Raw genomic sequence first — 25,072 nt, forward strand, 5'->3', positions numbered from 1 at the left:
GAGTTTCTCCGCTGTGAGCACTGAAGTTCCACATTAGCGGAGGCATTTGGATAATGCTCTTATGTAAAGTGAGTGTGCAGGTAGGGGTTCAGGCTTGGTCCTGGACTCTTCAGCAGAAACGGGCTTGAAGCCAGCTCTTAAAGTAGACTGCGCTCCTTTATTTCCTCAATATATCCTCAGTGACAGTTTAAGCATTCAGCTGACCTACAATGAATGAGCAGATCATTGTCCAGCTGTGTACAGACACTCAGACACATGGTGGGTTTATATGGAAAAAAAAAACCAGAGGCAGCTGCAGCAGTTGAACCTGCAGCCTTTTAGTCTTTCCAGACCAGGACGTGTCAGGGTGAGCGGCTGAGGGGCAATGAGAAACCGTGTCCCAGTTTCAAGCTTTACACTAATTCAAGAGAACACATACTATGTGCTTACAGTATGTTTACAGTGCTCTGTTGTGGTAGAAATTAGAGTGATGTGCTGTTAGGAGCTAATGGGAAATGATGCAAGGCTCAACGTCAACCTAACTGCAACACTTGTGCCAATTTCAAACATGAAAAAGCAGTTTTTTTTCTTCTGAGCAGTCCACAAGCACCCAAACCACTGTCAACACTTTCTTGACTTTCCAGCTGTGAGTAACCTTTTCTCTTGTGCATTGCATTGTGGGCAACGGTGTCCATCAACACCACACTCAAAAGCTGAGCAATCTTATGCTACATGCTGGCATTTCTTGGTCTGCTTGGGTCTTATTTTTGTTGTTTTGTCCACCATTCCTGTCACTAATAAGACTGTACTCACCAGAAAGATATCGGCACGGCTGACATTTTTGCCCATTTTCGGTTGATTACAGATGTTGTGGTATTGATGTGAGCTGTTAAGTAACAAAAAAATGTTAGTAGAAAATGTTTTAGTAACAGCATCTCATTACATGATTTGCCCAACAGAGAGCACTGATGAGTTTATTTTTCCATGGTGAGTATCCCACTCATGTCACTGCTCTTTGATGAGGATCCTTTAAATTTGACTTATGAAACTTATTTAAGTTATATTTTCACACCCAAATATCAGTATCAGCATAAAAAAACAGTATTGTCTGGGCTATGCTCACAGAGATAATTGCATCACTAGAGTGAAGTCTGACGAGACAAGAAACTTTGTCTGTGGTGTAAACATAAATCACATGGTAAAAACTGACCTCTTCACTCAAGTTGTCAGTGCAATGTTATTAGAAAGGATAGAAGTGATGGTCAAACGTGTGAAAATAAGATTCAAGTTTTAATATACTGTGTTATAATTTAAACACCATTATTTTTCCAGGGCACAATAAATATACCACAGACTCAAGCATGGTTAGAAGTCTGTACAATTGGGACACATTTATAGTTTAACTAGAATAATTCCATTTAATTACATGAATTCAGTTAAAGATTGTATGTAAGTGACTGTAAGCGTAGGACTCCTCATCGCACTGTCTTTTGTTTACACTGTAGAATTCAGGACGATCAGCAGTTGGAGTCTTTGCTGGGATTCGGCTGAAACAGGAGGCCTCTGTCTGTTACAGTTCCTAGAAATTTTATTAGCAGCTCAGAGTGTACCAGATATTGGTTTTGCCACATCCAAGTTTCCAAGCAAACTGCTCTTTGAAGCAGTCAGAAAAGGCAAAGCTGGTAGCCAGTGTGCCACACACACACACACACACACACACACACACACACACACACACACACACACACACACACACACACACACACACACACACACACACAGAGAGACTGGGAGTAAAGCTGTGATTGGCTGCCAGCCAGAGTGGACTTCTGACCTTTTATTGCCATTTAGCTGATTTTCATTTCTCTTTTCGAGACAGCTGCTAGATTTTATTATGTTGAAAAGGTTTTTTCTATTTTTTCTTGAACTGTGATGTCCAGTCCGTCCGTCTCAGTGACACTTTAAGTGGGAGAAGCCAGTCTCGCCCATGCACAACACACCTCACCACAAATGTATTGTGGCTTGCCTGTGTGACACTGATCTCCATATGATCCTGGCTATATGTAACACTATCCAGTCACAGCTGCTGTCCTTAAACCTGCAAATCAGTCAGCCAGGCTGCCTCAGTGCACACACAGTCGTGCACACACAGTCGTGCACACACCGTCCATTTGTCATGGTTGCAAAGTGGCACTAGTTGTCAGTTTTATTTGAGTTGTTAAATCAGCAGCTTGTTTTTGGTTGAGGCTCAAGTCAAGCAGAGCCCCCTGATACCATGTCCTTGTGTGTGTGTTTTCTCATATTACTATCAGTGGACTGGCAGTAGACAAATTGTATTGTATGGTTCATCCAACAGCTTCCAACATCTGTGAATGCAGTGGAGGGAACAGGATAGGTGGAGGCACTGATGTTTCCTAATGTGCCATGACAGTCACCAGAATAGATATCCATCCGTTTGTCTTTGTTTAACAAATAATCTCTAATGTACAATAATATAAAACAGAGAAAAGTAGCAAATCAGCACCTTTTGAGAAGCAAATAACAGAATTTTTAGAATTGTTAGATAAATGTATTTTTGTCCAGTCGACTAATCAATTAGTGGATTAATCATCTCAGTATTGCACTGCTACTACTAGTCTACTAGAGCAGTGGCAACATTGTTTCTTATCAGAAATATGGAATGAATACAAATATTTTTTGTCTGCTTCCATGATTTATCAACTGACAAACTGTTCATGTATAAAATAAGCAGAAGGAAGTGTTTTTGGTTAATTCAGTGAATACAACACCTGACAAATCAAGGTGCTTCAATATATTGAAGCAAAAATCTTTATATATCCTCATATCACCTGACATTACAGGGAATGCTCCAACATGTGGAGGCTGTCTTCCCAAGAAAACCATGAGCATCGGTCAGTTGTTCAAATGACCCACGTTTATGTTTTACTGGATTATGGCTGTTGTCTGTCGGAAGCAAAGTAGTTTTTAACCAGAGTGGCAGCACATCATGTTTCCTCATTCCTGTCATTCCAGTCTAACACAAGTTGAAGTTTCAAGATTCTTTATCATCATCAAGGCAGGGCTTAAACCATGTAACCCCACTTATGAGGACAGTGACACACAAGCAGTTTCACATCCTTAAAGTAGGCGTAGGTGTGTGGTTGCTGTCCATCTTTCTTCACTGTACACTTCTATAAATAGCATCTTAAAGCCATGTTTCTGAAACTGCTGTGGCATCAGATAACCCTAACCCCAGCAGCAGCAGCAGCAGCAGCAGCAGCAGCAGCAGCAGCAGCAGCAGCAGCAGCAGCAGCAGCAGTTGAAACCTGGTCTATTCCCAGACTTAAACATAAGTGAAATGGAGGTTTATTTAGAGAAACTGGAGAAACTGGGTCATTCCAGCTGTAGACCTATTAGAACAAAGAACAACAGGATTTCATGATATAAATAGATTTTAGCTAAACATAATAAACTGAAAGTATGGGAAAGAACATTAGCTGTACTATTTGGATGTCCTCACAGTACTGATGCAACTTACAGAACTGATTTCTTACTTCAGTTCACTGTAACACAGGAAAGATTAAATCACACTGTTCCAGCTGAGGAAGGAGGGATTTTAAACCTCCTCAGATCCAACTGAACACAGCTGTCTTTACATGGTTGTGATATACCTTTCTCTCTGGCTAATGCCTATGAATAGTATCATGTACCCATGTTTGTGGAGCTGTAGAAATGCTTTAATCCATCCTCCAGTCCACATTATGCAGGCTAACAGCATTTGTTAGCCCTGGGGCTCAGCTGGGAGCGGAACGTTTGTGCAAACGTTGGAACAGACTGAGTCGCTGCTCTGTTTTATAGCATACCACGCTGCTCTAGTCAGAGCAGGCCTGTTCATAGTGGCTGCACTGTGGCTGCTGTCTGTGCTTTGTCTTGCTTCTTTTCTGTGAGTTGCTGTTGTTAATGTGCAGAGACCTCACGAATATGTGCTGGAAAGAGGGATGAACAGCAATTTGACTGTTTGCACTTGACTTTCCTTTTGACATGATGTGAGTGATAGAATTTCTTCAGTAGACTCTGTCAGAGGTGTTTGTTGGATGGTCCAGCAGCTCCAGAAGCCTCCATCTCCCCCACCTTTCAGGATGGAAACTTTTAGCCATAGCAGCTTGTACTGAAGTTAGCAAAACAAGCTGATTTTCATGCAAATTAGACCTTATGGCAAACTTCAATGAAACATTGCCACAGGGTGGGATGTGGAGAGTTGTGGATGTTGTGTTGGTGGTGCTCTGCTGTGTGTGTGAATGGAGACACATCAAACATGCTAACAGGCCTGGAATTAGGTCATTTTCAGGGTAAGGCCACTTGGGCCTTTCATAAATACAGATTTCTGGGGGCATCACGATCAGATCCAATGGTGCAATAGCAGTAAGTGATAATTACATATTATGAAGAAAGAAGGTATCCAAACAACAATCAGCGGTCAGTGTATTGAGTTTATTGAAATTGTAACCACTCATATTGTTATATTTTGATCATAAAATAAAGTCTTTAAATGGGCTAAGGGTGATGAAGATGAATCTGAATAAGTTTCGTCTAAGCTTGAGAAACTTCTCAAGGTGAGACTCCTCATCTCTTCTTGTCACTAGATACACTGCAGACACACAGCAGCTGACAGAACGAGGAGGTCATATTATGCCGAGAAATATTAGCTGTTTCCGGCTGAATAAATGTTAAAGTTACTGAAAGCTAAAGAGGGGCAATGAGCTTTCAAGTTTCAACATGCATGCAACCATTTACTGATCTGCCACCATCAGGAATCAACACAAACACACAATATAAAGACTGTTAAACACGAATCAAACCAATAGCTAACTGCAGTCAGTGAATGTCTGACAGCTTTATTAATGTTTTAGCAGTTACTTAGCGTTTCTGTGGTGTTGTAAAACTTTAAAAGTATACGTACAGTATTTTAATTAATTGGAACCCCCCTGCGCTCTTTGGGGAAAACATTTATGCCAAACTCCCTTCAAGAAATTCAACATACTAATTCCTTTCATGTCCACAAAAGCACGTCACTCGACGGACTTGACGGTCGTCTTGTCAGTTATTATTCAATTATTCAATTTTCAGCATCAATATGAATTATATTGATGCTGAAAATTGAATAATACTGATTGCTGTGTACAGATAAGTGACAAGTCAGATCACAGTGAACTACATAGAGTCTAGAAGTTGCTAACACTGTGCAGCAATATTCCTGTAAACTTAAGAATCCACGTTGTAATACGCTGCACAGTGTTTAACTGCTTGTGCTCATCACATAACGTTAATTGTTAGCTAGTGACTTTTGGAGTGCAGGGGAGCACTCGAGGACCTTTTTTGACTTGTTGGTGGCATGGGACATCTTCTATGGAGTGGTCAGCTGGGGCAGCAGCATCTCGACTGCTGACAGAAAGAAACACAAACACAGACTGGTCAAGAAGGCCAGCTTTGCCCTGGGATGTCCCCTCGATCGAGTGGAGGTGTTGGGAGAAAGGAGGGTGATGGCTAAGCTGTCATCCCTGATGGAGAGCATGTCCAACCCGATGCAGGACACTCTGACAGCACTGGGCAGCAGATTTTATTATCAGCACTGCTTCTAGTCGACAACACACACGCCCAAACTGACAAATTCACTCATGTTCAATATCAGTGTGTACTAAACTGTGCAGTATCAATACTTCCTACATGCAATAATGTGAACTTAAACATTGCCTTGTTTTACTTATTTTGTTTACTGATCCTATCTTGTTTTATTTACTGATACTTCTATTTGAGCACCATACCATTTGCTGCTGTAACACTGCAAATTTCCCCACTGTGGGATTAATAAAGGATTATTTTTTACTCCTTTTGGGAATAATCAGTTTTGTTTTGTACATGTCTGTTTTGTGCACAGACAGGGCTTATTCAGATGGGAGAGGATAGCCTGTTCATTCAGCCGGTGGGTGAAAATGACCCATCACAGTCATTCTCTGGACTTAAACACCGGCTGCTGCGACAACGACGCTTTGCCAAGACTGGCTCTGCTCCAGATGCTGACCAGGCCAACTACTGTGGGACTGTTCAAGGTGAGTGACACAAAGAGCGAGACTGGATGGCACAGGATTTGGGATTATGGTCACGCTGACATCAAGGTTTGCTGAGGCCATTAAAAAGACCAGCCAGCCGCCATTTGTGAGGGAGGAAATGAGTTGTAAACATGAAATATAGTGTGCATGGATTCATGTGCAGGTTCATCTGTACACTTCCTCACTTACATTCCATGCATGCATCATTTTGTGCAGGCTTCAAACAAGTACTCCCTGATCCTGTTACATCAACAGCAGTCACAAATCCAAACATTTCCTCCTGCTGGTTGATCGTCTCACAGACAGGTAGTTTGATATAAAGGCTCATTTTGAACTGCTGCGCTCTTGTTTTGCATGTTGGCTCAATTTAACTCTCTAGTTCTGAATGCAGAATGACCAAATGTTTCTTGCTTGTGACACTCTTGAAAATGGTTCTTAAACTTTTACAAACAGTACTTTGCACATACAGGTAGTTGCATGCTGAGATCTTTATGGCAGAGAAAGCTTCATACGTACTGGTCAAATTCCAGTGGATGGGATTGGTGTGATTTTTCAGAATCTGGCAAATGTTTCTTACACTCACCTCACAACACCTGAAACCTCTTCCAAATGCCTCTGCAGTGATGTGCTCGCAGTGAGCTGTGTGAATGAACCTCGGCCTGCCTCTCCGCCCTCCTGGCTTAAATAGGCCAGCTGAACATCCCAGGGAAGCAGGGCTAATAAATCATAGGTTTCAGAGCAACATTTACTGCTATCTGATATGCTTTGATGTTCATTCAGCTCCAGTGTGTTGTAAGAGAGGCTGTGTGGAATGCAGATGTTTCCTTATTTAATGTGTGTCTCCTCTCTGCAAAGTTCTTGTTGGAACCTGCTGAGCCCCTCGCTGTTAACGCTATCAAACTCTGAGCAAACTCTCTCTGCTCGTTTACATTAATAATGTGCATATTTTCCTAACCCTTGGTGTCTCTTTGCCAAGATTATAGATTTTTGCAGTGAGGAATTCACTGAGGTTTTTTTTTTTTTTCTTTATAGCAGAGCAAAACCGGTCTCCCGTTTTTTGAATATGGCGGTTTAGTAGCGTGGAACACACCTGAGTCAAAAGCACTAATGACCAGCTTGGGAAGTCATGGAAAAGTTTAAATAGTTGCAGATTGGAGCTATAGTTATCCAAACATTTCCCTGAGAAGAGAGCTGTTCTGGAGGCAGAGTCAGTGAGTGAAGCCAAAGAACCGTGTCACACATCCAGGAACCTGAATTTAAAGGTTGCTGTAGGTTCTCTTGCTTTTCTACCTTCTCAGAATATCTGTGTTTTAGTTTTACAGACTTCTGAGCCACATTGGAGGCAGAAATGACTTTGAAACAAGCCAAAAATAACTGAAGTTAGCTGTTCATGGTGATCTGCATGTGAAAAAAATATACTAACACACATGCAAATGCAGCAGAATGCATTGCTGTTGCATTGTGAGTGGACCTCAGTCAGGTGTAAGTTCATTCTGTACAGTTGTGACTGCATTTCTAAGAAAGAAACAGTGGCTCAAATTCAGTCATCTTTCATTTTCTTCTAGTCCTGTGTTCTTCCTAATGTCAAAATGTCTTCAGTGAAAAAGGCTCAAATATATAATGTCACTTTCAGACGGTCTGCCTTCGAAGTGTTGCACTCATTTGGACAGTGACAGGCAGCTGTGTGAAAAATAAAAATGAGCCCAATTTGCATATGAGATCTGATCCCAGTGCCAACATATTTCAAATAAAGAGAACATGTAATAATGCCAGCTGTAAACTCAAAGACCCACATGATCAGATGTCATTTTCCAGATTACATACACAGACGCAGATCACAGGTTACAATGTGTAAGATATGGCCACCTGTGGAAAGTCACTCCAGACTAATGGGGGGAACATATCACCAGTGACCGCTGCTCACTATACCGTTTGGCTGTTGTTAGCTGCTGTTGCATAGTTAGCTCAGTTAGCTGTGCAGCTAATAGCCTGAATATTTTCATATCTAGCTCGTGGAATAAGGGTTTATTTGGACCAAACCAGAGGTAGTGATTGTTGGAGCAGTGGAAACACAAACCAAAATGGATTTGGTGAGGGTTTTTTGCCTTTATTAGAGCTGGAGAGAGACAGGAAAGGGAGAGGAGAGTGGAGATGACATGCAATAAAGGGCTCCAGGTTGGAACCGAATCTCAGTTCCATAAAAGAGAGAAAGTTGAATTCAGAAGGTGAACAGTAGTATTTTTCTGTACACGAAGTACACGAGTACGAATATTTCCTTTGTTGACATTTTATAAGTTTATTTATTGGACTAAGAAAAGCTAAGAGAGCTTGTGAAATGTAGCAAACTTGCTGCTCACATACATCTCCCAGCTGAAACTATCAGGCCATGAGGTTCAAAGCGGTCGTATGAGACAGCTGGGGCTAGCTGCTCAGTATGCTAACGTCACAACACCTAGACATCTCTGACATACTGCCAGAACTGCTTCTTCACATACTATTGGTAAACTACAACTTGCTCAGCAGCCATCAGATCAGACTGTGGTTGTACTGGCAAGCTTAATGTACGAATGTGTGGAACGCTGGATGTGTACAGGATGCATCCACTTTGTTTTATGGCTATGCCACAGCTCCATCAGGTCTCTGCTGTGGTTTCAGTGGCCACTGGAAGTGTTGAACGGCGAAGCATCTTCACAGACACTGTGACTGTGTTGTGCCTGATCTGTCTGGCGTCATCGTCCTGCCAGTTTGCAGACAATTAAAAGTTCTCTCAGACGTTCTCCACATTTCCCTTGTGCACACTCATTAACCACAGCAGCTAGACCTTGAGAACTGAGCTGCACCCCCAAAGTTACATAACACCACCCGAGCTAAAGACCACCAGCACTTTTGACAACCTGTATAAATAAATTCTTTCCATATGTTCATAACTGGGGCATACACAATAACTGCAAGCTCCTCTTTAGAAGGAAAGAAGAAAAACCTGCAGAGCTGTGCTGAGCTGCAGGTCTCCTGTTCGTTTATTTTCAGCCATCACACAAAGGTTGTGCCGGGTTTTTCATATGTTTTCATGACACAGTCCCAAATGGCTTCACATTATACACTCCCATTCTGCTCTGTGGAAAGCTGTCTGCTGATGTCGAATGACTTGTGGAACTTTATACAGCCTCTAATTGACATGATTTCTAGTGAATGAAATCATAGTGAAGTTAAACTATTCCTTATTCTGCCAGGGAACGTCTTGGAACCCCTTCAAGGATATCTGACATTCCTGTCTGCATTCTTGGATGGCCCCCAGACCCAACTTTGAGAGTAGTGCCGGCAGAGTGTTTAATGGGAGGTTGGGGTCTCCAGCTCTAGACACAGAGAGGTGGTTAGATAATTATACTAAATGTATGTATGTACTGTATATGTATGTTCCTGAGGTTAGATGGATGAGGGAAGTGCCAGACTATAAATTCTTTCCTTTGCATTCATGTCTGCTTGGACTCAGTCAGTCCTCTCTGCTCCTGTCTTGTAGTCTCCTCTCCTCGTCTCTCCTCGCCTCTCCTTGCTTTTCATAAAAGCTTCCATTTCCTCCCCACAACCACATGGTCTCTGGAGAGAGATGCAAACTGAGGCAGACTTTATATCCATTAAGAATCAGCTCCACATCCAGAGGAATTCACAACATGACTCCCTCCCCACTCTCTCTCTCCCATGCATTCTTGGTACAGCAGTAGTTCAGTCTGCTTGGATGGAGGTAACTGTGTCATATTGCATAAGAGCCTGGAGGAGGAGAAAGAGAAAGAGTGACTGAGCAGCTTGTGGGCTTTACCTGGTGATGTTGCTCTTTGGTCATTCATAGATATGTTTTTATGGCATGTGCAATCAAATCATCTAAGAAAAAGAAAGTGACCTAATATCAAGAGAATGGACTTAATACTTCTACAGTCAGCTTAGCAAATGTTTTATGCAGATGGAAGTCCTGAATATACGCAGAGCTTACATTCAGTAAGTTGGTAAGTCTCCAGGGCACCTTTGACCTTGCAAACCATCTGCTGGCCTTGCTCAGCTTTCACTCCCTTTATTGACAGGCTGATGGCAGAGTCACTACATGTCTTTGCTATGCAGGTCATTTTAATCTTCAGGTGACGCTGCTCAGAAATGTAATTAGTTTGTAAGTAGTATTATACATGTTTGAGGACATGTTTCATTTTAAACGGTTTTGTTTACACAATCTGAAGTTTACTATTCTGTCCCTGTTTGTCCACAGGTTTTAGTAATGGCTTTTTGTCCCTCAGACATTTCTTCCAGCATTAGTCAGACGGAAAAGGACATTTATGGAAAGAGTCACAATGCTGAGATATTTGGCATCTCTCTCTGTCTCTCTCTCAAACAGCTGAGAGTTGAAAAATAATAAAATGAAAAGACAAGAGCCCTGTTTCTGTTATGGCACAATGATAAGCACATGACCACTGATAATTTCCAAAGTGAGTTTTTGGTATTTCAGTGGATTTCAGGTCTTAGACTTTTGAGAATAGATGTATAGACTAGACCACTGCAGTGGTGATTTCATCAAGCAGAGCAAGCTAAGTCGCAGCAATAATAGAATAATGGTAAACTATTTAAAAAAAAAACTCGCCAACTTGTAGATGGCATCAGATTGGCATCAAACTAATTCAAACATTTACTTTTTAAAGCAGGAATGCCAATGAAACAGTGTGCATTTATCTATAAATGATTCTCAGTGTCCAGATGTTCCAGTGCATCTCCAGTTCATTAAATCTCTGCTGTCATCTGAAGGCAGCAGGACATATGTAGGTAAAAATGCAGCCTCTGATCCGTGTCATTACGTGTCCGTTTACCTTGATTAAATCACAATAAAATGACACCACACACACCTCTCCACACATCACAGGTTCTGTTCTAAGTCAGTATTCTGCCTGTTTATGCTGGAGACATCGGATTAGCAGAGCTCATTAATATCCCGTGTCATGACCTCCTCTCCAACCTCTTTTTTTTCCCTAGTGTTTCATGTTTTAGTCTTGAAATTAATTATGGTGCAAATGCTATTGCATTTTATGATTGGTGTATGATCATGTATTTTTACCAGTATACAAATTAGCTCTTCAAAACCCAGCAAGCTTGACACGCTTCACTCTGACTGGCTGTTTCATCAGTAATGTGTGTGTGACTGAGAGCAAATTAGTCAGCACATCTCATTTATCTCATTTATATTCCACTTCACGCAGCTCTTTGCTCTTTGCACTGCTGCACACATGAACGAAAACAGCAGGTGGTCTTGGAGTTGGCCAAACTGTGACTGACTTTGTATATATATATTTATATTGTTATATTTGTTATATTAGTGAAAAACGTTATTTTTCTTTACTTTTTAATAGTCTATTTTTAGAAGATTTGTCATGCACCAACATCACCAAAACAAATTCCTTGTATGTGTAAAATCATACTTGGCAATAAAGCTTTTTCTGTTTTTTGATTCTGAAACTGTCCACGCACCCAAGACCTACCTCAGTCTACCTCATCATTAATGACCATTGTGAGCATGAGGGTTCTCCAAAAAAGGCCCTCCATGTTTATTGTCACTGCACCATTCCCTCAAATGGCATTATTCTATATCACTGTTTGCCAACTGGTCCAGCCTCAGGGTCCAGATTAACCCTTATACATTAAGTCAGACTGCTGTTCTGGAAAACTTGAAAAAATAAGTTAATAAATAAAATGTTTCTTTTGAGGTTGAACAATATGCATGCAACCTACAATTTGGAAATCACTGCTGTATATGTCTTGTACATCATTGTTTACACACTTCAACACATTCAATCATTTCTAGCCTGATCCTTGGAAACTTGGAGATCTATAATGTTCTCTGGGTTTGAATAAAAGTTTAGGTGGACAGCATGCTGGAACACACTCCAAATCATCTCCAGCAATTTGCATTCTCTTTGTAGGTTAGCCATTCAACTTTTTTGTTCCAAGAAATTTCAAAATTTTGTCTGTTAAAACTTCCAAGTAGCAGTAGTAATCCGTGTGTTTGCAGCATTACGTGTGGTCTGCATGCTTTGAGTTTCTCCCTCACAAAAGCATCAATTGTGGAAAAAGAACACATGCAGTCCCTTTCTAGGTGCTCCTGACCATTGAACTAAAAGAGTTTTTAATTATAATTCTTACTGCAGTGTGCGGTTCTGTCCTGTCTCTGGTAATGAAATTCCTTCATGAGTGGAATCTGAGACTGTCACCCAGTCAATGAGAAAAGCCCAAAGGAAGTTAAAGCAACAGTACACCGTAGGCATCTGCTTCCGTCATGGCTGGAGACCAAGTTAGTTCCCTCATAATTTCCTCTGAAAAAACCTGCAGGAGCCAATTTCCTTTTTCATTTAGTTGCACCATTTCTAGTTTTTCATTTTTGGTTTGCGGTTTCAAATAAATGCATACAGAAACTAAACCAAATAACTTTAGGGATGAGGGTTCATTCATCATCATCATCATCATCATTCATTGTCCGTCATGGTCTCAACAAAAAGTGTTGTACATTTGCAGCACACCACGCTTCTCTCTTCTTCCTTCACTCTTGTCACCCTGCCATCTGCCCTTTGGCTCATATTATGTCAGACCCACAATCTTGACAACCAGTGAAATGACATCTCGAAAGTCCAATGCTGAAATAGCCCTTTCCACTGCAAGAACTTAAGCTAACATAATGGAACATGAATTCATTGCCAGAGGTACTTCCATCATTCTCCGCCCACCATCCATACGAACACACCTGAAAACATGTATCACATGACCGCTCACATACACTGGGCATCTGTGTGCCAGTGTAAACAGGAAGCACATTGTCCGGATAGGACAACAAAACACGATGCAAATGACGAGGCAGGGAAACCTCTCCAAATAATGCTTACAATAATAGTGTTTTTGTCTTTCTTTTCCATCATTATACAAACTCAGATACTCCACAGTATCATAACACAGACTCACCTTTGCTAATGATGCTTATAGCCTACATGCACATGTACTTAAGTTGGGCTACTCTTTAAACTGCGTTTGAATTATGTTTGCTTTACACCAGAATCAACTTTTCTCTTTAATGTTTTATTGCTGTCCCAATTTACAATACCCTTCATCCAGCTGTGCTACTAAATGCTAACAGAAAGACAAGAATTTAGCTAGTGAGGCTAATGCTAAATAAGAAGTGCATATATTTATATATTTATATTGCTATATTTTTTACTACTTCAACAGCTTATTTTTTACTATATGTGTCATGCACCAACTTCACCAAAGAAAATTCCTCGTATGTGTCAAACCGTACTTGGCAATAAAGGTTTCTCTGATTCTGATTCAAAATGGCTGAACATGTGTACAGCAGGCTAGCCAAAGCTATCACATACTAGCAAACTTTCAGACATTTAGGCATCAAAACAAATCCACTATTCACACACATACACATATTCAGTGTGGGGAAAGTTCACTTTCTGCATGAACTAGTTCAAAGTTCAGTTCACAAATTTTAAAATGAATTAGTTCAGTTCATAGTTCATAATTCAAAATTTTGAACTAAGTTCACCGTTCCAAAAATGAACTAGCTCATAGTTCTTGTTTTCCATATGTTGCTGCAAGCTATTAAACTTGAAAGGCTAGCCGGGTGCTTCAGTTCAATGTGCTGTTTCAGGGTTGCTGTGGATGTGACTGAAGTGTGGATTTCTTTTTGAAAGCCAAAGTTTGCACAGAAATGTAAGATTTTTTTCCCATCCTCGCCAACTTTGTCATAAAACTCATTTAAATGATCATACAACGCCGCCTTCCTGCTGTTGCCTCCACGCTGCTTTTTGTTTTGATGACGCATGCAGCGATGCGACACCGGTGGCTGGTGTTGCCAGGTTGGGTGTTTTTTCCGCCACATATTAAGGCCTGTTTACAGTGTGTTTTAGCCGGGTTTTCGCCTGGAAGGCTGTATAGAAATCTGGCACCCTATTGAACAAAGTTAAACTGAGAGAGCGTGCCGTTCACAGACACCAGAATGAACGAGTTCACAGTTACGTTCATCAGGCAGTAATATAGTACGTTCAGTTCACGTTCGCCCAAAATATGAACGAGTTCATGAACTATCATTCAATGAACGCATTCAGGCACAACACTGGACATATTTCTGACTGACACAACCTGAATGATCCAAATACATTCGTGGTTTGACAGTCTTCCCTTGGCACTCAACATACAGGCTACGTTTCTTAGTAGGCTAATCCGGTACAAAAATGTGTCACAAAAGTAACACAGCAGTTTTCTCTGAGCCAATATGAGTCTGATGTACCTAACAGTGTTCACTCATACTGGTAGACATTCATCTTGATTCATCATGAGGATATAGCTGCGTATGCATCATGGCTGTTATCAAGGTAATGCAAGTTATGCAAGAACAAGGTCTTTATGTTGAAAAAGCTAGTGCATTTTTCTGAAAAGAGGTTTGCTTTGTGACTCTCTTCTCAGAGTCTTTAAACAACACTAATTACTTCAGGCCTGAGCAGCAGCAGCAGTCCACTCACTGAGGCATTGTTCCTCCACAAAGTACTGAGCAGGCAGTCATTTTTCCCCTGTGGTGCTGGAGTTGGTTTCATAGTTCAAAGCACTGTGTTATTTGTCTCTGTGTGACTCAAACACATACTCTCTTCCTTCTTATTACAAGCATCCCCCCCTCCAGATCATAGAGCAGCTCTGATCCCTACTGGGTAGTCTCTTGTTTCTGCCTGGGTGGGATATGTATCAACTTTTATGGGCCCACTAGCTCTCAACTGTCTTTTGTATACGCTGTCACTTCCAGACATGAATTCTGTGGTACTTCATTCTGAAAGTTTGTGTTCAGTGTCTGGTTCTTCTTTTGTTCAATATCTGGCCAGCTGACACTTGCTGACCTGTGCCTTATGTGTGTTCCTGTATTAAGTGCAGGAGATGTCAGTTGAGGCTGGCAGGACTTGATGAAATACCTAACATACCTACCCGAAGCCCTCAGTTGTCAGACTGTAACAGTCAAAGGAGCAGATCTGGAAAGGCAGCAGATCAGAAGACGCTCAAATTACTGTCTTCTTTTGGAAGACATTGTCAAACGGTGGGTTTTAGGTTGGACTTGCAGAGTTAATTCCAGCCATTTTAAATTTGACTTGAAAGACTAACGGGAGCGAACATCCCCACGTGAATAGTTGCATTCATGCATAGTCAGCATGGTGCCGAAGTAAACTTACTGGCTGTGGAGGACCCCATTTCCACCAGGGGTATTAAGTGATCTGGCCATTATTTTGGTAATATTTCAGTATTTTCTCTCTCAGGCTAAAACACATGTAACATTTAATATGTAATTTGTTTCTCAAAACTATTTTTAGCCATTCTTAGAGTCTAGTGAGACCTATATATACTTGCGAGATTCAGTAAGCAACATGCGTAGAGACTCAAGTGTGAGATAAAAGGCTTTTGTACACTACATATACAACAATACATGGATTATTCTGGCCGATTGGTTCCCAATGCACTGGGGCCCTTGGTTCTTGGTTTGGAGTCAGTGTCTTGGGTGAATCCATAATGCAGTTTTACAGGGAGCCCTCACTGTTCCTGCATTGTCACAGGCATGTCAGAGCTTCCCAGAGAATAAAAGATCTATCAGTTACATTTGTGCCCTCATGAAACAAGCTAAACAGACACCACACATGTCAAACAGTACAGAGCTCATTCCAGGCAAGAGCTTCTGCTGAGGTGGCTGCTGAATGCCTCAAGTAAGCAGTCCCAGATTGACACTGGAGCCCCCAGCTAGCTGAAAGCATGGTGGAATGTTAAAACCTCTTAACAGTCTTAACAAGCCGACTTAATGTCAATAGTAATAATGATGATGGTGAGGAGGATGAAGGAGTAGATTGATGAACTGGAGGACCTGAATTCAGTCTGAACCAGGTATTTCAAGAGCTCTTTCTTGTAACCAATAGAGTATTTATTTTGTTGACACTGTTGGGCTCTTCGTGCTGTTTTTCCTCCCGTGGACTGGGGCTGGTCGTGTTGTGGGGCAAATTCATATTAAAGTTTCAAGGTGGTTTTCAGGCCTTGACTGTTTTCTGTTTTTGGCCTTACAGACATAGGTTGGTTGGTGCTGAAGGTATTAAGGTTGTGTTTCCTGCCCTGCTCACACAGAGGTTTTTTAGTGGCAGTGTTGTATATTAGTGTCAGCTTACTACCTGTTTCTGATACCTACTGAAACGATACAATGCAATTGTCTGTAGACTGTAGTCCTCTGATTCTTGCTATCATGCCTATTTTGGTCTTTGAGTAATCTGTGGTGTTTGTTGAAATGCAAAACATTTGGGGGCTGTGGGAGTCTGGTGCTCTAAGAAGACCCAGAGCCAGGCCCTGCGGTGCTCCCATACACGATAGAGCATTAAGAATTGGTTAGACCCCCCTTTTGAGTCTTAGCTCTCAGTCATTATGGTCTAGCAGCATTTTGGAATGATCAAGAGTGTGTTAGTGGAGGAAAACGGGCAAGATCCCCCAGCAAGCTGGTGTGCTTGACATAAAACTAGGTTTGAACCAGAAGAGATGGAAACAGACAGACACATGTTCAGGGACTGTTCCAAGCCTTCAGGACTTATCGAGAGTAATCTGCCAGCAGAGGTTTGCTATCAGACACTGCTCTGTCTTCTGGTTTACCAATATTTTCTGACACTGTCACAATGTATAACTAGATATAATAGGTTTATGTCTTTCAATGCTCCTCAGTTTTAATAGTTGAATTTAGTATGTACTGTGGTTTACATGGTATGTCAGATACTATTGTTCTCTGACAGGAAAGACAAAGCACTTGCACTGTAAAGTGAACCAGTGTGTGTAGCTGTGTTGCTATGCAACCTCAATCTAAACCCCTTCGTGAATGTTGCAGCTACGGAAAGTGCTAGTGCTAGGATAACCTACACAATCAGAGGCACTATTAAGAATTTCTTAGATACAAACTTGTTTTGACCATTTGACAAGTGATATACATTCAGTGGTTGCTTAATTAGGTGCCTCTTTACACATGCTTTTCAATACAAATATCTAATCAGCCAATTATATGGCAGTGGGTCAGTGTATATGAGCGTGCAGATGTGGTCAAGAGGTACAGCTGTTGTTCAAACATCAGATTAAGGAAGAAATGTGATTTATGACTTTGACTGTGGAATGATTGTTGGTGGTTGACGGGGTGGTTTGAGTGTCTCAAACACTGCTGATCTTCTGGAATTTTCATGCAAGTCTCAAGACTTTACAAACAATGGTACAGAAAAAAACATGCAATGAGCTGCAGTTCTGTGTGCAAAAACGTCTTGTTAATGTGAGAGGTCAGAGGAAAATGGCCAGACTGGCTCAAACTACCAAGAAGGCAGCAGTAACACAAATAATCATGTGTTCCAACAAAGCTGTACAAAGGAGCAACTCAGAATACACAACACATTGAACCTTGAAGTGAATGTGCTCGAGGAACAGAAAACCATACTGCTGTCAGCCAAGAACAGGAAACTGAGGCTACAGTGGGCACAGGCTCGCTGATCACCTGATCAGTGAAATGTGTACATTTGGGAACTCTCTCCCCCTCTTTCTCCCTCCCCTGTTGAAGCTGTGCATGGTTCTGATAGATTGACCACATTCACACATTCACATTATTATCAAGAAAAAGTTAAAAGAAAAAAGAAGAGAAAATTAAATGCTGCATGTAGGCTCTCCAGTAAGCAGCAGATGATAGAACACAGAATTTGTACTCACACAGAGGCTGACTGGGGAAGAGACTGTAGCCTGTCATTACTTTTTTACACTGAACCAAACAACACTGGCATGATGTCTCATTGTGTGATTTTTAGGCAGCATGCCGGCATTAAGATATATCTGTCCTTGCATAAAAAATATAGCATATTAGTTCGTCACACAGGCTACATTGTCAATATAGCTGATATACAGTACCCTGTTAACAACTGATAAAGTCAGCTGCACAGATGAATGCAGTGCAGACCATAGCACACATTATTTTCTACACTACAATTCTACAATTTCCCACACATAATGCTTTGATTTTTCATGCAGGTCTGTTAAATAATGCATCTCTTAGTGCTTTAATGGCAGAGAATAGAAGTTGTATTCAGTACCAAGAGCAACAATAACCTGTATTTATTTTCTACTGCATTGAACAACAGTCTGTGTCAGTGTTTTACAAAATGCTTCTGCATATTATTTTCCATCCATCCATCCATCCATTTTCTATGCCGCGTATCCCTTTCGGGGTTGCGGGGGGTAGTGGAGCCTATCCCAGCCATCAACGGGCGAGAGGCAGGTTACACCCTGGACCAGTCGCCAGTCGATCGCAGGGCACAAACAAACAACCATTCACACACACACTCACACCTAGGGGCAATTTTACAGTCACCAATGAACCTAATGAGCATGTTTTTGGTCTGTGGGAGGAAGCTGGAGTACCCGGAGAAAACCCACGCATGCACGGGAAGAACATGCAAACTTCACACAGAAAGGCCCCACCTATTCCATCACAGCAATGGGAGTAGTGTTTATAACCTTGGTCTGTCTGTCTGTCTGTCTGTCTGTCTGTCTGTCTGTCTGTCTGTCTGTCTGTCTGTCTGTCTGTCTGTTTTTGTGGTAGGGAAGAAGAAGGAAAAGATGTCAAAAGTGGGTGAGGATGGTCGTGGAAAGAGGAACGCCATTCGTCTGCATGACTCATACACTGTGGAGACGTTGGTGGTGGCAGACTCAGATATGGTGAAGTACCACGGCGCAGAGGCTGCGCAGAGGTTCCTGCTGACTGTCATGAACATGGTAAGAATCCCAGAATCAAATACAGTCTCAGTCTTCTGACTCCCCTCCCAAGAGTTTATAAAGTCAAAGGTAAAATGTCATTTTGTGTATAGAATCGACACTGTTTAAAGCATTCACTCAACAGACTAGCATGTTGAAAGGTTTTCAGAGGTTACTGAAAATATACTCTTACTTAGTTTTTCCTTTTTTTTTTAACCTTGGTTCTCACTTCTGCTTAAGAATTCTGTTCAGTTTCAAGTAACAGGGTGATGATAAACATTCTTGAAGAAACACATTCAAATGTGGAAGGCTTGCATAAAATAGTGAGCTTGTGGAAGAAATGTGTTATAAAGGGGTGCACTGCCTTTGGCAAGGCAAACAAAAATACTCAATTTGAGGCTCAATGCAACTGTTGCCAACAAAAATAAACTGAAGTGATGCCTCTAATAGACAACCTTAGTGATTCTCTAATAACTCTGGAGTTACCTCCTTTAGTCTGGCCAGTGCGCTGCTGTCTGATGGGTCCACAGAGTAGAGAGGATGGACATCTGACGCTGTGGAACGGGTGAAATATGAATTTGAGTTTTTAACTCATTGCCAGATGTTGGCAAGCTTATCAGTGATCACTCAGAATGGACTGGGCCTCTTCCACTGATGACTAGATGTGTGAATTCATTTATGTTCCAACAGTATTAGGATTTTTGTATGATGTTTTCAGAACCACATTCCCTCCGTGTTTACTTTACAGACATTGTGTCATTGCTTAGCTGTGGTGGAGGGATAGTAGCACAAAGAGGGAATTTTGAAGTAAAAACACTAATTTAGGAAGATACTCCCTTGATTTGTCTAGCTCCGACTGCTGGCATCTCATATTAATTTGTCACTAATGCATCTTTGCACAGAATGAGGACTGAGGATTTCATCCCCTTTTTGAAGGAGGAATGAGGAGGAAAGAGGATGAATGATGACGGTGACCAAATACATTTTCAGTGCACATATGGGCATGTCAATATTGTTTTAAGAAAGACCTCAAAAAATATGAACCTTTCCTTGCATCAAGTACAAAGTTGAAAAATAGGGAGTACAAGGAGCTAAAACCCAATCAGCCCTTTGGTCCTCTTTAATACAAATGTGTGTGAAAGGCCAATTGTGCTTTATCTGTTTAAGTTTAAGCCTTTTACACGTATGGGACGCTGCATGCAGTGTGTACATGCCTTCTTCCATTGGCTTGCTCACTCAACTGTTGTCATGTTGTAGTAGCGTTAATACACCAGATTACAAACCTCCCTGAGCTAGATGCCCAGAGCCAGAGGGAAGCGTTCATGTCAAGCATTTGTGCACTGACACTGAAAAAAATGATAGTCTGTCAGTTGCTCAATCATCATTTCTGAAGGGTGTCATCATCTTGATTTTTTTTCTCCCCTGCTTGTGAAATTGGTAGTAATGTTGCGCTGTCTCTTGCAGGTCTACAACATGTTCCACCACCAGAGTCTGGGAATCAGGATCAACATCCGTGTCACCAAGCTGGTGCTGCTTCACAACCGCCCAGTAAGCCTGACTTTCCACCCTCTTTGACTGCTCTTTAACTCTCTGTCGACAACCTGTGTGTCAGCAGATGCTGCCTCAGCCTTGGTGTGTGTGAGGAAGACCCTGGCCCTCAAGAAAACAGCTCCCCTTTTCCCTTCAAAATACTCCATCCTGTGGACTGTAACATAAAGATTCCATGTCCAAATTAAGATCCTAAGTCATCTACGTGCTGACAAAATCAGTTTCTCAATTTGATCCATGAGAGGAGTTTTATCTGATATAATGCAAAGTATTCATGCTAATCTACTTTACATGAATACTTTGGTTCGCAGACATGTGAAAGCTTCAGAGTACCTGAAGGTTTGTGAGGAGCTCCTGCACTAAAAAATGCTTGTATAGTCTAAATTGTTAAGCACGGGCAATTAGCACCCATCTGTCACTGTTTCATGTTTTTAAATCTTTGAATAGTTCTGTGAGCAATGCAAATTTCACCCTCCAATTATGTCTGTAATACTGTTTACCTGATCTGTTCCTCCCTGGAATTCTAGTTGCCGCACAGGTATATAATAAAATTGTGTCTTTGTTGTGGTTGTATTCTGTTGACTGGTTCTGATTGGCCTGCCGGGGTAAAAATGAGCTGTCCCAGATCTAACAATGAAACAGATCTAGCCAAAGACACTAAAAAATGAGCTCCAAAACACTGAAGGTTGAAACATGCTTTTACACACAAACATGAAAGTAAGAGCATCCAGAGACATTAGGTGTTTCTTTTATGCATGTACAGTGTATAACATTCAACTTACATACCATTTACAATTTTTGGCCATGCCATTGGCATGGTCCTATAGACAGCAATGTCAATCTGTCAGTCCACCACTTTGGTCCAAACTGACATAATAGCTTTTAGATAGACTGCCATGAATTTTGGTTGAGACAGTCATGGTCCCCAGATGATGAATTGACATAAAATTTGGTTGTCATTCTTCTCCCCCTCAGGATTGAATGGTAATAACTTCAGTGATACGTTTCAATTAGAGCCACCATCCCGTCATAATTTATTTTGTTTAATACTTGAGTTTATGACAAAATCCCCACAAAATCCCATCAGCTGCAGTTGAACTTTGTGTTTGGTGCTAATGGCCAGTGGTTTTCATGTTAACACATCACAACATGCAAAACACGATACCTGTTTAGTATTGCCATGTCAGCATTGTTATTTTGAGCATGGACATTAAGTCTGTTTGACTTGTAATACGATAGATGTATTGTATGCTTCCAACATAATAGAGGGGGTTGAAGCTAGATAGATACTGTGACCAAACGCCAGAAAGGATGAAGTTCACCTGTTCTGCATCTGTTCCTCAGGACAAGCTAAAGGTGGGGCATCATGGAGAAAGGTCTCTGGAGAGCTTCTGCCATTGGCAGTATCAGGAGTTTGGGGGGCCGCGGTACCTTGGCACCAACCACATTCCTGGTGGAAGGGATGACATCCCACCAGTGGACACTGCTGTGCTGGTCACCAGGTATGTAGCCAGCAGTTCCGCAGATGAATGAATGGTGATGAATTATAAATGTATTAAACGTGGTCTCAGCTGTCTTGCTTGGACAGCTGCTTTCATCTTTGATGCAGTGGATCCCCCTGCTAATACAAAAACAGCCAAATATTTGTCAAGTAGGAATGAGAGGTCGAGGCAACAATCGAGACTGTGATTTTAAACAATTAATTGTGCCAAAATCAACAAAAATCTTTGATATTTGGGCAGAAGAAGCCTCCAACCTTAAATCCTTGTCCTGTTCAGGACTCAGTGGAGTCTCATTTCTTATCGTTCCTTCCTCTGTCTGTCAGTGAGACAGGTTTGTTCTCCATCCTCATGCTTCAGTCCCAGCAAGGCAGCCTCTGGCACAACATGACACATTCCTAATTTAGGATCAGCTATTATTATCTGCTGTAACTCCAGGGAGGGGGAGTTAGGCTAAAAGGAATCTTTTTGTTTGAATGAATACTCATGTCTGCTGTCAGATCCTATCCTGTCTACGAGGAGAAGGAGGAGGGCATTGACAAAGTGGCCTTTTGTTCTTGAGGTGGTTTGTTATAAACCTGATCCCCCCGACCACCACTACTACTGTCATAAGGTGTCCTCTGTGAGGACAGGGGTAGTCAGGACTGACATCAACGTTTGAATGGGAGGAGAGGGATGCTGCCAGCAGTAGTCAGGGGGAGAGCGAGGCGGCATGCAGACAAATTAAAGTGTGTCACAGTGCTCTCAGGTTTCCTGTTGCGCATGGTCGCTCAATGGCCTTTGTGTGTGTGTGTGTGTGTGTGTGTGTGTGTGTGTGTGTGTGTGTGTGTGTGGCTGAATTACTGTACTGCTGTATCTAGGGAAGGCTCATGTGAATGACACAACTGCAGTATGTCTCTGACAGCTTCCAGCCTCTTAGGAGGAGATAACAGGATATTTGATACTGGTTTCTGGATGATTTCATGTCACATAGAATGTATACATACCAGACTGCACATGATTGGACCTGTGCTACATGTACCACAATAGCAAAATACCTGAGATTTGGTTCAATGAAAGGTTGATATTTTACATTATTTGTGAAGAAATGACACCATGCAATGTTTGTGAAGCAGCAACATACCTTTGTACAGTTGCACACATTCACATAGGGAACTGCCCAGAACAACCAGAGTGGTCACTAGTCATCAAAAAAGGTTGACTCACCTTAGGTCTAGGATTTGATGATTGGTGCATTTTACGGTTTTCTAACATCATGGACCACGATTTGCAGATTAATCAATAATGAAAATAACTGTCAGTTGCAGCCTTACTTTACACATTTACAACCCTCTGTGAGGCTTTGGAGGGAAGCTTTCAAGTAATGAGTTCCAGTTTCCTAATGCTTATCTTAAAGCCACACCAATCACTATTCACGTGGCTGGAGAGATGCCAGTGTCTGTCCACTTCTTTGGGCTGAAATATCTCAAAAACTGTTGGATGGATAACTTCATACAGACATTCATGCCCAGACAATGAATCCTACTGACTGGTGATCCTCTGACCATTCTGTGGTGCCACCAGCGTGTCAGCACTTTTGGTTCAACTGCTACTGGATGGATCACTATGGTCTCGATATTATCATTTCCATGTTGGAAAGAAAGTGAATAAGTGCATTTCCCCAAGTATTGAACTATTCCTTTAAGTGTCCCAGCCCTGTATGGAAACACTAAAGCTATGAGAACAATGAAGGAAGGCATTTCTGTGTTTGGAGGCCAGATGCATGTCGATTAGCCCGTGTCTTGAGTTTCATACTCAATTGGTTGGTTTATCCGTTTATCGTCCATCCAACCATCCATCCCACTTATCGTTTTGGTTGTTAAGGACTGGAGCCTTGTTGGCAACACAGACAGATATTTGAAAGTTAACATGGGTAACATCCTCATGCACAGTTTCTTTTTTTAAGAAGAGCAGTTTATGATTCTACAGTGGATTAGTTTGTACCTGCTTTGCCTCTTGACTTGCCATATGTAGGGTTTCTACTTTAGAATGTCTTCCATAATCTGTTTTGTAATTCAGCATTCCTTTGTGCAACTCATTCAACCCTGTTTCATCAGCGTTCTTTCCTTTCTCTCTCTCGATCCTTCCCTTGTTCTCCCCTCTGCTGTGCATTTTCCACGTGCAGCTGCAGCCCTCGATGTCTGTTTATCCCAACTCATTCCAAACAGGCGTCAGATCCACTTATTGTTGCTCCCACATCCAGCTGATTTGGCGCTGGAGTTTAGGAAAGTGGCCAACACAGCCTGCCGCTCACCAGCCATTAGACAAGGACAGAGTTGAGTCACACAAATAGTCTCACTTAGTGTCCAGGAGTTTATGTTTGAATGGTTCATGTTATAAAGATCTTATTTAATCAGGTTTTCTTATGTTGGTTAATTATCGTCATTGGCTCCCATGAACTCCATTATGTGAAAACATGAGCTCTATTCTTAAAGATGTAACGGAGAATGGAAAGGAAGTAAATGCAAAAGGAGCGCTAAATCTAAAAGTAACCAGCAACTCTAATTCCTTTTCTAATGATTTTATGGCATGTTGAGGTAGTAAAGGTGTACTAATCAATATCTTGATTGATCAGATGACTATGTGTAATGGCAAAAGTGTCAATTAATACTGACAAACCCACATTATCACCAACTCTGCAGTTCTTCTCAGCTGTTGGGAAGTTGTGAAGCCTCTTTCAGCTTTCCCACGGTACACTACCTGCCCAGCACCAAACAACAGACATATAGTTTGTGGCTAGCTGAGTCAGCAAGCGTTTCATATTTTTCCGGGTGTTTCTCCACATCTCCTGGGTGTGTAAATAGGCAATATATCCTGTGTGTGTTTGGCTTAAATGTAGTTTTTCTGTCCCATAGCAGCTTGTACTGGCTATGTAACACGTAGCTTAATATTTGAACCATGACCAAATCCATTTCTGTCTATTTCTTATTTGCTCCAACAGAAACAAATGACAAAAGAATTAATACAGTTGATCAAACAGTTGTCATCGTTATCCTCCTATGTTGATTTTGTCAGACGTTGTTGCAGCTTGCAGATGCCATTTGAAACCATCATTAAATCACTCTGCTATTTTTGTACAGGGAAATATGC

At 41.5% G+C, this 25,072-nt stretch overlaps 1 protein-coding gene across 1 annotated transcript in view; it reads left to right on the forward strand.

Annotated features, from left to right (window-relative positions):
* The window catches only part of adamts17 (ADAM metallopeptidase with thrombospondin type 1 motif, 17), a 121,371-nt gene that overhangs the window by 1,678 nt on the left and 94,621 nt on the right, over positions 1-25,072 (forward strand). Inside the window, exons 3-6 of the mRNA XM_070966639.1 lie at positions 5,915-6,086; positions 18,745-18,917; positions 20,361-20,444; positions 21,789-21,946. Of these exons, the coding sequence (XP_070822740.1) occupies positions 5,915-6,086; positions 18,745-18,917; positions 20,361-20,444; positions 21,789-21,946 (587 nt within the window). The remainder of the gene's footprint in view (positions 1-5,914; positions 6,087-18,744; positions 18,918-20,360; positions 20,445-21,788; positions 21,947-25,072) is intronic.

The sequence above is a fragment of the Chaetodon trifascialis genome, chromosome 1, assembly GCF_039877785.1.
Source record: "Chaetodon trifascialis isolate fChaTrf1 chromosome 1, fChaTrf1.hap1, whole genome shotgun sequence".
NCBI classification, from domain to species: domain Eukaryota; kingdom Metazoa; phylum Chordata; class Actinopteri; order Chaetodontiformes; family Chaetodontidae; genus Chaetodon; species Chaetodon trifascialis.